Raw genomic sequence first — 15,010 nt, 5'->3', positions numbered from 1 at the left:
GAGAAAGAATGAAATATGGCCTTTTGTAGCAACGTGGATGGAACTGGAGAGTGTGATGCTAAGTGAAATTAGCCATACAGAGAAAGACAGATACCATATGGTTTCACTCTTATGTGGATCTTGAGAAACTTAACAGAAACCCATGGGGGAGGGGAAGGAAAAAAAAAAAGAGGTTAGAGTGGGAGAGAGCTAAAGCATAAGAGACTGTTAAAAACTGAGAACAAACTGAGGGTTGATGGGGGGTGGGAGGGAGGGTAGGGTGGTGAGGAGGGCACCTTTTGGGATGAGCACTGGGTGTTGTATGGAAACCAATTTGACAGTAAATTTCATATATTGAAAAAAAAATATTTACCCTCTAAAAAAAAAAAAACAACTATATTCCCCTGTTTACATCCCTATGCCTACAGTAGTTCATCTCTATAGGGATGCATTATCAGAATTATGATTAAGTAGTTTGCTTTTATTATAGTTTTAAGAAGGAACAGAAGTGGTCATTTGATTGCAAGAAGTAAAGATGTACTCAGGTTTTCTCAATTTGTGGGACTCTATTCCAGAAATACATATACTTAAAAGAAAGATTGGCATCTCTTGGCTTGATAAAAACCAAAACCAGAAGTACAGCCTAGTCTCATCAGAATGTATTTGTTAATGAGAGCAAGATTCAAAACTGCCATAGTGACCGAGTTACTGTTATTTTCTAAGCAATATATTTTTTAATCCTTTACGATTATAATGAGCTCCTGAACTAACAACAATTTCACTCTTTGTTCTAGATAATTTTTTCTCTGAGATTTTTCTTATTGATAAGTTTATTCATGACTCAGCTTTCATTACTTCCCCTCTCTGCATTACCCTCCCCATGACCAAGATAAAGATCTCGTTGACTCATTTGATCTCTTTCATAGCTGTTTGGATAGAATTTTTATGAACAGGGGTGCCTGGGTGGCTCAGTCAATTAAGCATCCGTCTTCAGCTCAGGTCATGATGTCATAGTTTGTGAGTTTGAGCCCCATGTTGGGCTCAGTGCTGACAGCTCAGAGCCTGGAGCCTGCTTCAGATTCTGGGTCTCCCTCTCTCTCTGCCCTTCTGCTCACGGTCTTCTCTCTCTCTCTCTCTCTCTCTCTCTCTCTCTCTCTCTCTCTCTCTCAAAAATAAATAAACATTAAATTTAAAAAAAAAGAATTTTTATAAACAAACACCCTAAATCCAATAAGGTGATTAAGGTAGAAGAGGGGAAACTGTACTTGCAGGAAGATTTATACATAAGTTGCAGCCCGTGACTCTTTCCCCAAGCAGTGATTGGACAGAAACCCATGGGGCTTAGGTTTTAGGGGCATTCAATCTTAATATATTTGATTCAGTGAGGATATTTTTGGACATTCAATAAAGACAGTATTTAGAAGCCTTTTCATTTATGTAGATCCTGTTATATAACAATCTATATAATAATTTTTATAGGTTTTCATGATATGACAGTCTCCTCCAAAGAACACTCAACTTATTTTTTGCTTTAGCTATCAGGAGGCCCAGTTTACATTTATGCTTGATTCCAGCAACTGTCCTTAATTAGGTTATTTGGTATCATGTTTTTCTCCTTTGAATTGTACACCCTTAAGAGTTTATCCTTTCTTTAATGACCCTACTATTGATATGTTTTTATGCTTCGTAGTGTAAACCACCTCAAATTATCCTTGAAAATGAGGATACTCTTATTAATAATAAAGTTCCTTACAACTAATGATTGTACTTATTTGTAGCAATTACACTTGGGGGTAGATAAAAAACAAGATTTAACAATTATACTTCCTTTAAATTAAGATCAAAAACAATATGTCAATATTATATGCAAAGACCAAGCCAAATGTGCAGAAAATAAAGGGATATTTCCATTATGCAATAGAACATTCTTACATAATGTAAGTCTAATTCTACATAAGAACAGTCGCATTGCCTATAAAAACTATCTTTATTCTCCCAGCTAACCACAGAGAAGCTTTAGGTACAGAAATGTCTCTCAGACAACAAAGAGCTCTAGGAAGTAGTAGAAGATAGGATATGATCATTTAAAGGACAGGAAAATATATTACTTTATTTATTTATTTATTTATTTATTTATGGAAGAAAAAGAGATACTTAATTATCTTAGTTTTTAATACTGCTTTTTTAAAAAGAAAGTTTAAAGTGTATTCATCTTGAGAATGAGAGAAAGCATGAGTGGGGTAGGGGTAGAGAGAGAGAGAGAGAGAATTCCAAGCAGGCTCCAACCTGTAAGACCAGAGCCCGACGCAAAGCTCGAATTTACAAACTGTGAGATCATGACCTGAGCCAATATCAAAAGTTGGACACTTAACTGACCGAGACATCCAGGCGCCCCTAATATGCTTTTAATATAGGAGACAACATGTTTTAATGTTACATTATTTTAAATTATTAGAATTATTGATGTGTACAAAATCTGTAAATGACATATTTAATTCAAATGAAAGAATATGTAATAATTATATGATATATCAGTGATCATTTTTAGAATAACTATGAGCTGAAGTTAATATTTTGTATGTAGATTCTGCTTTCATATAGTAGAAAGTTCAAATTTTATTTCTGTTAACTAATTATTGGACAGGTATACATTAGAGAATATGGAAATAACTTTATACATTACATTTTGCTTTATTTTTAAGAAAACTTATATCTTGGGGCTCCTGGGTGGCTTGGTCGGTTAAGCGTCCGACTTCGGCTCAGGTCATGATCTCAGGGTCCGTGAGTTCAAGCCCCGCATCGGGCTCTGTGCTGACAGCTCAGAGCCTGAAACCTGTTTCAGATTCTGTGTCTCCTTCTCTCTCTGCCCCTCCCCTGTTCATGCTCTGTCTCTCTCTGTCTCAAAAATAAATAAACGTTAAAGCAAAAAAAAGAAAAGAAAACTTCTATCTTATTGTCCATAAATTTCAGGGCTTATGAATATGTTATGTACATAATCACATCATTTCTAAAAGTAAGAATCATACTGAGTCATCTTTGCATTATACTGCAAAAGATTCGTAGTGACACTAATCCTTTGAATAATAGCATGAATAACTTTCTTTGTTAATCTAAGACTGTTACAACCAATTCAGTCTCATTGCCACTGGCTTTGTCTTCCCAGCTCCCTGGGCAGATCGCCTAATGGGCTTCACCTTCACATCCACCTACCTTAGTTCTTGAACCAGTTATGGCCTAGCCATGGATATGTCAGCAGCCTCAGTCTCACCATCTCTTGGTGAGAACTAAGTTAATTGCTAACCCAGGTTTGATCATGCACAATGTGGGAGGATCTCTAAACAGCCATGTATCTCTCATCCAGTCATCCAGCCCACTTTCTATGAAATTGCAGTATAGTCCATGTTTGCTTACCTGGGCCCCTTTATATTAAAAAACAACAACAAAAAAACTTTAATAAATAAAGAGAAGAGACAAATGTCCCATGGAAGGGAATTCCAAGTAATCTATTTAGATACTCCACCATCAAGGAGATGAAATATAAGTCCCCACTCCTTAAATGTAGTCTGTACATAGTGACTTTCTTCCAAAGTGTGCAGTATGAAAAGTGGAAAAAAGAGGAACTTTAGAGTGGAAAAACCTGACAAACACTGTCTTATCCGGGTAATCAAGGTCTATATCAATGATGTTAAATTATGTTGATAGGTATCCTTGATATGTCAGGAACATGGTACTCTATTTCTTCCTCTCAAAAACCCATAGCCCTAGTCTAATTATGAGAAAGAACATCTGCAAATCCAAGTGAAAGAACATTCTACAAAATGTCTAGCCATTACTCCTTAAAACTCTCAAGGTCATCAAAAACAAGACAAGTCTGAGAAACTATCACAACCAATAGGACTAAATCCAATGCGATATCCTGGATAGGATGGTGGAACTGAAAAGACATTAGGTGAAAACAAAGAAATTATTTTTTTTAAGTTTTTATTTATTTAAGTAATCTCTGCACCCAATGTGGTCCTCAAACTCATGACCCTGAGATCAAGAGTCACATGTTCTTCTGACTGAGTCAGGCAGATGCCGCAAAAACTAAGGAATTCTCAGTAAAATAATGGACTTTAGCTAACACAGTCTATCAGTATTGGGTTCATTAATTATAACAAATAACCCCATTGTAAGGTGTCAATAATAGAGGAAATTTGGTATAGGGTATATGGGAACTCTCTATACTATCTTCAAATTTTCTGTAAATCTAAAACTTTTAAAATATAAGTTTATTTAAAAAAACAATATGAGAAAAGATAATGTTTATTGAACCATTGCTTTGTGCCGGACACTGCCAAAAGCATTGTTTATATCACCTTACTGAATACTAAGAATGACCTTGTGAAATGAATACTGTTATACTCATTTTATAGATAAGGAAATTGAGACACAGTTTAAGTGGATAAGTACATTTCTTAAGGCAAAATCTACATAATTGAGGAGAAAGAACTCCAATCCAGACTGTCTAACTCTAGACTGTGTACTTCTTTTGGTCCTATTTATATAACTTATTAGCAGACATTGAGCACAAGAAAAATGTTCATTTAACATTTTTCCAAATCAGACAAGTAAGGAAGAATAAAGAGAAAATTCATGCCAGCCAAGAGACAAAATAAATGTACTTCTAAAGGAGACTGAAGAATTGAGGTTTGAAATAAAGACAGAAGATATTCAAGGACTTATGAATCTTACTGAAGCATTAAAGAAGAGATACTTGTATCCACAACTTTGACTCTTGAAACCTTTGCAGGTATTGTCCAACACAAAGGCTATCCTGGAGTTAAAATTACTGTCAAAAATTATTTAAAAAGTGGGGAAAATAATCTAAAGCACCTGAACATGAACATAACCGCTTGTTTACAGCCTCTCACTCCAGTTTCTCTTTCAGACTGGGTATCTCCCTAAACTCAAAACTTAGCTCTCTGAGCTAGGGCCCTATTGCATAGCTTAACTCATATTAATCTCCTTTTCTGGAGTCTAGGGAATGGGCAACAGGGAGCAATAAAATTCATGATCAGTACTCTCAACTGCCATTCAATGTGCACGTCAACTTGTAAGTTTTTATGTTATGTCCTTGCCGAAGTATGATCTGCCCCAGGCAGTGACTCACTGACTTTAACACTCAATAATGTCATCTGCAAAATGAGATCATGAAGGCAGCTCTTTCTGCCCACAGATCATGCCCTGTGCTTTAATAAAATCACCTTTTTACACCAAAAAAAAAAAAAAATGATATGAAAATATGTATGTCACAGATTGATGTTAGGATTAACTGAGATAATATCTTTTTAAATTTTCCAGATAATCTCTGTGATCTAATGTAATGAAACTGGCAGTTGAGTGTATCACTGAAAAAACTGATGAAAACTTAAAACACTGAATTTTTCACTTAAAAACATGTTAATATACTTTTACTTACCAGACTTTTGGTGTAAGCACAAGGCCATTTGTTGTTTTGGTCTTTGCACACAGCTTTGTATAGGGTAACTCTTTGGAGTTCCGTCTTAATTTTTTTACATCAAGCATACCTCTAAGGCAGTCTACAGTGACCAGCTTTGTTTCCCTTAAACAAGCAATTTCCATTTTTAAAAAATAGGAGAGTTAAGATGATGTTCTCACCTTTTCCCTTCAGAGTCACACAAAAGCAACAAATAAAAACCAAAACACAACTTGTTTGACAAAATCAGAAAGCATGCTAAATCTCAAATCATGTGTTTTATGAAGCACAATGAAGGTAAAGAGGGATGGAGAAAGATACCAAAAGAAAATTCCCAGGGTTACAGATCACTGACAAAACCAACAACACAGTTCTCTAGACTGGAATATTCTGAGGAGCAAAATCAACAGTTCCTAGTTTGGGACAAATGCAATCGATGACCAGGGTTGTGCTTCCCAATTTGGCATAAGAGAGAAACAGAGAATACTGGAGAACCCAAGGAATCACACTGAAAAACTATATTTATAGGAAGCAGTATGCTGGTGAGGCAGGATCAGAAAAAGATGATGAGTTCTGACTTGTCCCGTAACTGCTGATCTCAGATGGCTGGAGAGAAGACTAACTAAAGGCTGTAATTCAAACACACACACAATTTTGTGAGATAAGTTTTCCTGGCTTGAATCGCAGGCCTGGATCCAGTCCAATATACACTACTGCAGAAGTTTGGTTTAGGGGTACTCATTTGATTCAAAGATGGGCAAGATTTTTAAAAGTGGTGGGGAAGTAAAAATAAGATAAAAACAGAGAAGGAGACAAACCGTAAGAGGCTCTTGAATACAGAGAATAAACTGAGAGTTGCAGTGAGGGGGTAAGTTAAATGGGTGACGGGCATTAAGGAGGGCCCTTTTTGGGATGAGCCCTGGGTGCCATATGAAAGAGATGAATCACTGTTCTACTCCTGAAAGCCAAGACTACACTGTATGTTAACTAACCTGAGAATGAAAAAATAAAAAATAACAATAATTTGTTTGAAAATAAAAGGGTTGGGGAAGGAGGTATAATCTGCTTGGGTTCTGTACTAAAGGGAAAATCTTTTCTGGAAAGCTGCACTAGAAACTGAGACAAAACCTTGCTTTTCACCATTAACCTTTTTATACTTTTTAAATTCAAAAGAAATTTAGTTCAGTAAGAAAAAGAATAGGGACTTTGAAAAAATAATAAATTCAGGTAGACATTTGCAGAGAAAATCTAAATACAAATCCTTTCAGATATTTTACTCTTTTTATCCAGACTTACGTTTGTTTTGACCACATGTAATTTGACAGCAATTTCTTCTAGTGACTTTCCTTTATCAATCCTTTCACAAAGGCATCCAATTTATAGAAACAACTTTTCCTTTTGCATTAATATTTCATTAATTATGTAATATTTACTTATATCATTACAATACTATAACTGGCATAACAAGTTTAGAAACAAATACAATTGACTCAGTAAAGAAAGTTCAACTGGTGTGAACAGAAGCATATATGTTCTAAAAAGCGGCCTGCTAACCACAAGGGTTCATTGTATTATAGGTATCCTATGTTTTTGAGGAAAACCAGAAAGTAATGCTTGTTGATGGATTTGTTATGTGCATGTTAGAGGAAATTACCCTAAATATGAACATATGTCCTTACTGGGTTTTTGTGGCCTTTGAATTATTCTCTAGGATATATAGTTTTAGATATATCATTTAAAATTTTTAATTTTACTCAAAAAAAATGTTTATTGAGCTCCTACTACGTACCCTAAACATAGAAACAAGGTAAATATTTCATCAACTTGTTGAAATTAAACAATATTAATAGGATGTTACTGCTGTTTTTATTTACAGTATGCTGAATAGGTATAGAAGATATTAATGAAAGAACTTTATTGACTTGCTTCATTCATATCCTTAGAGTTCTTCACACACCCAAATTTGTTTTAAATTGTTAATGTTGGTTTTACCTTAATGTTTGATAAGGAAAAACTTTTTTTTTAACTGTTGTTACATTTCTTGTTGTTTTATCTTGAAGCTGCCAGAAAAAGTTATAATGGACTACTACGAGAAGTACAAGCCTAGAATGAATGAGCTGGAAGCTTTTAATATGGTAAATCTCAGAAATGAACATATTAAATTGGATATGTTGCCAGACTTGAATGGGGTTCAATTAAATTTTATTGTGGGACCAACCAATCTATGTTGTTTTTCTCTTACTGTAGAAAAACCGTTTTGGACCATTTCCTATTTCAGAACTATATTAGGTGTCAGTAATGTAATAAAGAGAACACATGGTAGATTTCTCTTAAAATGTATCATAAATGCACAGAAGAAATTTCAGAGTTCTTTGAACACATACTTGTCTCAATGCAGTTATTTCCCCAGCATGCGTTTTAATGAATTTCATTCTTAGTACCTCTGAAAACTCTCTGTCATACGTACCACTGCCTTTGGATTCCTGTTATTATTAAAGAAAAACTTTTGATCTCTGCAGTATTCATTTTCTGAACATATATAATTGGTATTGGAGATTTGGCCCTATATAAATTTCTGTAGATGCATTTTCTTGAACATAAGTGTTAAGCTAGTTTGTGTTTGTTTGTTTGTTTTGTTTTGTTTTTTAAAGTTCTACCATCCTGGGGCGCCTGGGTGGCGCAGTCGGTTAAGCGTCCGACTTCAGCCAGGTCACGATCTCGCGGTCCGTGGGTTCGAGCCCCGCGTCGGGCTCTGGGCTGATGGCTCAGAGCCTGGAGCCTGTTTCCGATTCTGTGTCTCCCTCTCTCTCTCTGCCCCTCCCCTGTTCATGCTCTGTCTCTCTCTGTCCCAAAAATAAAATAAACGTTGAAAAAAAAAATTTTTTTTTAAAATAAAATAAAATAAAGTTCTACCATCCTATGTTATCCTTTCTTTTAGTTGAAAGTTGTTCTGGCTCCTTGTATAGAGACACTGATTCTTCTGGATCGACTTTGCTATCTGAAAGAGCAGGTAAATTATATTTTAAAATATATAACTAATATCTTTATTTAATATAGTAAACAGATCCACTATTACCTAGGATAAGTTTCTTTTGCATACAGCTAGTCAGATAATTTTTCCTATTATATTTTCCAAGTTTAAATATTCATTCCATCTCTTTTTAAACATAAACATATGTACAACAGATGTTTTCAGCAAACCTATTATAATAAAGTTTATGTTCTTTTAATTGTATGGTAATTACTGTATGGTAGGCAGTGAACACAACTATCATATATGACGTATTGTGTAGCTAAATTTAATAAAGGCCAGACATAAAAGATATTATATATATATATATATGTTTCATTTAATGAAAATTTACCTTTTAAATCACTTTTGGATTTTGGACATATGTAATCTGCAGTATAAAAATTTCTTTCTGATCAGTGAAAATTGCTTTTGCTTCTTCACAGTCTTGGTTTTTTTTAATCTATGTTGAATGCACAAAAAAAAACTGGTTTTTTGCTTGTCTTTAAGGAAAAATTTTTTTTGCAGATTTTACACTGAGCTATGATCAAAATAGTTATGTGAACTGTTTAAATTAAACCCATACATGGATTCAGCCTCATGTTTCCACCATAAGCCCTTTATTTTAACAATTTTGTTCTATCATAGTGGGTAATTTTACTTTCTTCTTTTCAACAGGCTATTTGGAACAAATGGATTTTAATAAATGCTTGCTTTTGTTCTAATTTATATTTTTATGGAAAAAAAGACAATTTTTAAATATTTGGATAATTGTGTACTTTCTTAAGCTACCAAGTAATTCAAAATCACTGGAAATCTTTGGTTTCCAATTTCATAGGTGACAGAATTGGGCCTGTTTTACTAGGTACTCATTATTTACCTTTTCAAAGCAATTTCCATTGACCTAAATAAAATAAGTAAATGGTAAAAAAATAAATAAAATAAGTAATATGCACAAAGATTAATAGATTGGCAATGAAATGATATAAAGCATAAAATATTAACTTGTTAATAAAATATTTTTAAATAGCAATGTTAAATAATAATAATTTTTAAATAGCAATGTTAAATAATAGCAATGTTAAATAATATTAAATAATATTTTATTCTAAAATAACACTTATATGTTAGAAAGTTTTAAATGAAGAATATAAACAAGAAAATTAAAAATAACAACAGTCCCATCTTTCAGCATTAATTTTTGTTTTGTATTCTAGTGCCTCTTTCTAATATGTATATGTTGCACACATATATATGAGCACATTATTTCTACTTTAATTAAAATTGGAATCTGGGGCACCTGGGTGACTCAGTCAGTCAAGCTGTCTGACTCTTGATTTCAGCTCAGGTCATGATCTTGGCTCAGGTCATGGTCTCACAGTCCAGAGACAGAGCCCTCAAGATTCTCTCTCCCTCTCCTTTTACCCCTCCCTGCTCTCTAACATAAGATAAGATGATGATAAGATAAGATAAAGGAATCGAATTACAAGTGCAGTTTTGAATCTAATCTGTTTCATTTATTTTATTCAGAATTTTCTCATCTTATTGAATATACTACAGAAGGTGAATAATGTTTCATCATATAATAATTTCTTTAAGTAATGCCCAATTGTTTTTTATCACTTCCACTCTTTCACAATTTCAGCAAAGAATAACCCTGTAGTTCACTATCTTATGTAAATCTTTTATTTCCTCAACATAAATTCCTGTAGGTGAAATTGTAAATGTTAATTTCATTCAGCAAGGAATAATTTTCTTTTATGTAGTTTGTCTTTTATGTTGTTTTTATATTACAATATATAGTCTGACTCATCTTTCATTCTTATCTTCAACAAATTGCTATGTATTTAAATCACTTATCAATTTGCAGGAAAATATTGCATGGTCTGCACTTGTGAAGTTGTTTGATCCTGTGAAATCTCCCAGATGTTATGCTATTATTGCTCTGAAGAAGCAGCAATGATTTCAGTTGAAGCAAGGTATTAGATGTATCTGTTTGTGGAAACTATCACTAATTTTGCTCTTCTAAACATTTATGTTGTGTTATGTAAATATTTGAAAAAACATTGCTCTATATTTTAAATAAACAATAAATAATAGCTAACAACAGAACACCATAATCTATTTTTCCATTGTCAAAGCATACATTAATAAAATAAGAACTCATGAAAATATTTAAAGTATTGACCTACATTCCTGAGTTACTATATCAATAGGACATTGTAATCTGACCCTTGTTTCCTGTTGTTTGAGACCCTTAATATTTGCTACATACCACATTTTGACTTTTATTGATTTAAAAACTTTTTGGACAGAGGAAAGTTATAGGTGTATATATAATAAAATTAGCACAGAAGATCACTTTCATTTTCCTCCAGATTTTGGAAGGATTTTCCATGTGATCTGGAGGGAAAAATCCAAAAAGGAAAGAAACACCCAGGAACCAGGCATATACAAAAAGTGCTTAATATGTGTTTTCATCTAAGTTACATGAGAAGATATTCTGTGTCCTTAAAGAAATATGCATCTTGTGAGCTTCACTTTAAGGAATCTTGAAGCTACTTATCTTACTAAAATAGATAATTACCTTGTGCTCTGTAGAAAGCCAGTCTGAGAAAAGCAAGAGAGAATGAAAGAAGGCCAGTGCTATGCCCAGTGTGGTACAGGTTCTTTTCATTTGCAGAAATCTTGAGATTTCTAATATACACAGAAGATACGACAGTTGGCAAAAAGCTTCCTTGATGCTCAGCAAAAGACTATAAAATTCTCCCATCAGAAGAAGTAACTACTCTCTTAAATTTTAGAGTCTATCCGCAGATGGAAAGAATAAGTTTTTGCTCTGTGTTGTGATAGGAAGTTTGCAGCCATTATATATGTGGATGATCAGGTACTTTGTATAGCTAGTACAATATTGGGGAAAATAGCCACTTTTTAAGCTTTTTATTATGGAACATTTCAAATATGTTCAGAAATGAAGAGTAGAGTCTAACAAATCGCATGTGCTCATCACAAACTTCAATAATTATGAACATTTTACCAGTCTTGTTTCATCTGTACACTTACGAGCATGCACACGTTCACATTTGCCACCCCACCCACCGTTCCCAGATATGTAAGATTTTGAACTTTTGCCCTGATGCCTAAATATTTATATAACATTATTTTCTCGTTATAATAAAGAAAAAAAACTTCATGTGTGTAAAGCTCTGTTTAGTAAAGTGAACTCCAACTGTTTCAATACCAAGGAAACTTTGTAGTAACTTCCCTATGCCTTAAAACATTGTCAGAAATTATATTTATCAGTTAATACTTTCCATTTTTAATAGAGACATTTGTGTGATTCAAGCTAATCAACATGAGATAACTTGTATGACTCACTGAGATGATAATATTTCAGCAAAAGAACAAAGAAATATAATATTTTGGCAGGACTACAGCTTTATACACATGAATCCCCATTGCAATGTTTGTAGACTCTCCTCTCATAAAAACTGCTCTTTGAGAACTCATTTACAGTTGAGCTAAAGAATGTGATGTATTGGCAGGAGCATCAATCCTGACAGTTACATTCTGAGTGAGCTAAAGCAAGACTTTTAATATCTCAGAGCCTCATTTGTAAAGTGGGTTTCATTTAATTTTCATTTTAGAAACATTTATTGAATGCTTATCATGTGTCAGACGTTAGGCTAGGCACTGGCAGCATGGAGACAAACAAGATATGTCCCTTTTCTCAAAGAGCTCACAGTCTAGTAAGAAAGACAACAAAATTACTAATTACCATAATTAGTACTGTAATTATTGTATAGGGCTGAGAGGGTCAGAACATGAGCTCCTTTATGCCACCTTCAAATTGATAAGATTTCAAGGGAAGATAGGCTCAGTAATATTAGTACCATAGTTTAGATTCATATGAGTTAAATTATTGTCTGTCCTTGTGTAGGTCACTTTAGTATTCAGGATGCCTCAGGTTTCTCATCTGTAAAAAGAATATAAGAATAAAATTTACTTATAAAGTTGTTATGAGCGTTAAAAGATTAAATATGTTATTGAACTCCCACAAAATGTCTCCAGGCAATCTGTTAATAAAGCAAAACTGAATTTATTAAAACTGTCTGTAGTAATAGGGGATTCTGCCTTGAGGGTCTCTGAAGGTAAAGTCAGGAGAGGATATTTACAGCATTTTGAAGGTGGCTCTTTTCAGGTGGAGACCAGACTGCAATTTGGAAAAGTTCATGACAAGTTTTATGATTGGTATCTAATAGCAAGGCAAGGGTCTTGAAGCAAGTTCTGATAAGTAAACTGTTGTTTGATAAGTGAGCTCTTTGCCAAGGTGAGCAGATTGTCTGAGATAAATTAATATATGAGAATTTCCTGAAACAATGAAGTTATTTATTAGTTTACAGCCTTATCTTTCCTGGGCAAAGATTTCCTTTACCAAACAAATAAATCATGTTGACACAGGTGGTCTCAGTTCTTAGACCCCATAGCTCTGTCATATTAATGCACATGGTGTAGTTCTCAACGTAAAGCAATTAATTCCTGGTACATAAACATATGTAAAGCAGATAGTATAGGATAGTAGACTCAAACCTAGATATGTCAGTACGTCCATTAAATGTACATTAAATGCTTCAATTATAAAACAAAGATGACTAATTGGAAAAATAGAGCCCAATAGTTGCTGGTTAGAAAAAACATCTAAAACAGGGGTATAAAAAATTCAAAAGTAATAGGAAGGAAAAGGCATATTTGCAATTACTCATCAAAAGGAAGGATATTTATCAATATCAAAGTAGATTTTTAGTTAATCTCAGGCAAAAATATTCTGGAAGATAAAGGGTAACCTTCATAATGAAAAGAATTTCAATTTGCCAGGAAAATGTAAGTTTGTATTTAGTTAATACCATAATTACAAAATATATAAGGCAAAAATTAACTACAGGGAGAAACAAGTCTACAATCATGCTGGGAATATTTTCATGTTTTCCTCTATCTTATGGAAAAAGCAAACAAAACCAAAAAGATACAAGATTTGAACAATGAACAGTTTATTATAAACTGTTCCCAACTACTATATAATTTTTTCAAGTACGTATGAAAATTTTACAAAAGTTGACCATATGCTGGGCTTTGAAGTAAATGTTAATAAATTTCAAAAAAATTGAAACTATATTATATGTAGTTTCTGACCACAATGCATTTAAGCTTAAAAAAATTGTTTTGGGGGTGCCTGGGTGGCTCAGTTCAGCATCTGACTCTTGATCTCAGCTTAGGTCTTGATCTCAGGGTTGTGAGTTTAAGCCCCATGTTGGGCTCCACGCTGGGCATGGGGCATGTGGGATATATATATATATATATATATATATATTTGTTATGTATTATATATTTATTATATAATTTTATTATATACTTATAAAATTTATTATATACTTAAATATATATATGTAAGTAAAAATTTAAAAATTGTTCTAAATATAAGTAGAAAATCCCCATATTCTTTAAACTAAGAATTATACCTCTAAATAACTTCTGAGTCAAAGAAGAACTCACAGTGGAAATTAGAGAGTATTTGAGTAATAATGAAAATAATTGAATTGTAATGATAACACTGCCCATCAAAACTTACGGGATGAGCTAAACCATGATATAAGAAAACATTAGCTTTCAACACATATTAGAAAAGGAAGAGATTAAAAATCAAAAGATTAGTAGTTTCTGGAAGAAAAACACGGAGAGATGATTAACACCTCCAAAAGTTGGTTCTTCAATAATTAATAAAATGTACACATCTCTGGTAAGTCTAATCATTTAAAAAATGAAACGTTCAAATAATCAATATCAGGTATATAAAAGGGAACATGCCTGTAAATTTGCCAATAAATTTCTGACAACAAAATTGAACATTTGTATGAAATGGAAAAATTTCTCAAAGAAACACAATATGCCAAAACAGCCTCAAGAAGGAAAATAAAGTATTAATAATCATACAACTATTAAATTGAATCTGCAATTAATCTTTTATTAATTTCCTACATCTCGATAAAAGTATTTTTTGGATGTGGCATAGAATTTAGTCAACCACTGTTAGTTTGCAACAGTGTGACTAAGACTATCGTAGACACTATACGTTGGGCAAGAAGATTTATAGAACTAGACTATGGCAGTTCCTAATTTTTAGGAGTTTATAATCTATGCATTGAAACACATATGAGAGGCATATGGAAGAGTTAAGATTTAGATAATGACTTTGGGGAAGAAAAGAAAGTATCTACAGAAGCACACAATCCTTTACTATTAACTAACTTTGTCTTAGTCTGTTTACTTCTGTTCCACTCTCCTCTTTAATTATAGGTTCCTTTAGTTTGTTTTAAGTATGGTCAGTAGAATGGCTTATTTTCAGGAAAGAGAACTGTTTAAGAAATAATCTGCCATGTGAAAGATGTGCTCTGGTAACCTGTGACCAGAAGGAACTGGAAGTCTCCAAACCTCCCCAGGTTTGTACTTGGCCAGTGATGCTACTGGCTACATGTATGGGGATTTAT

At 33.3% G+C, this 15,010-nt stretch overlaps 1 protein-coding gene across 7 annotated transcripts in view; it reads left to right on the top strand.

Moving 5' to 3' along the window:
- The window catches only part of METTL25 (methyltransferase like 25), a 161,344-nt gene that overhangs the window by 118,157 nt on the left and 28,177 nt on the right, over positions 1-15,010 (top strand). For 3 of the 7 annotated variants that reach the window (XM_040491305.1, XM_040491306.1, XM_040491303.1), the window contains exons 10-13: positions 7,519-7,593; positions 8,397-8,468; positions 9,999-10,031; positions 10,339-10,447. In XM_040491305.1, coding sequence (XP_040347239.1) covers positions 7,519-7,593; positions 8,397-8,468; positions 9,999-10,031; positions 10,339-10,431 — 273 coding nt within the window. In that variant the 3' untranslated portion in view covers positions 10,432-10,447. Of the gene's footprint in view, positions 1-7,518; positions 7,594-8,396; positions 8,469-9,998; positions 10,032-10,338; positions 11,660-14,868; positions 14,963-15,010 lie in introns of those variants that run through there. The other 4 variants (XM_040491304.1, XM_040491308.1, XM_040491307.1 and 1 more) reach the window with 3 other exon arrangements.

This window comes from Herpailurus yagouaroundi, unplaced genomic scaffold (genome assembly GCF_014898765.1).
Source record: "Herpailurus yagouaroundi ecotype Mexico unplaced genomic scaffold, PumYag 182, whole genome shotgun sequence".
NCBI lineage: Eukaryota > Metazoa > Chordata > Mammalia > Carnivora > Felidae > Herpailurus > Herpailurus yagouaroundi.
The sequence above is the reverse complement of the archived record's forward strand: the minus strand, read 5'-3'. Positions and strand labels throughout refer to the sequence as shown.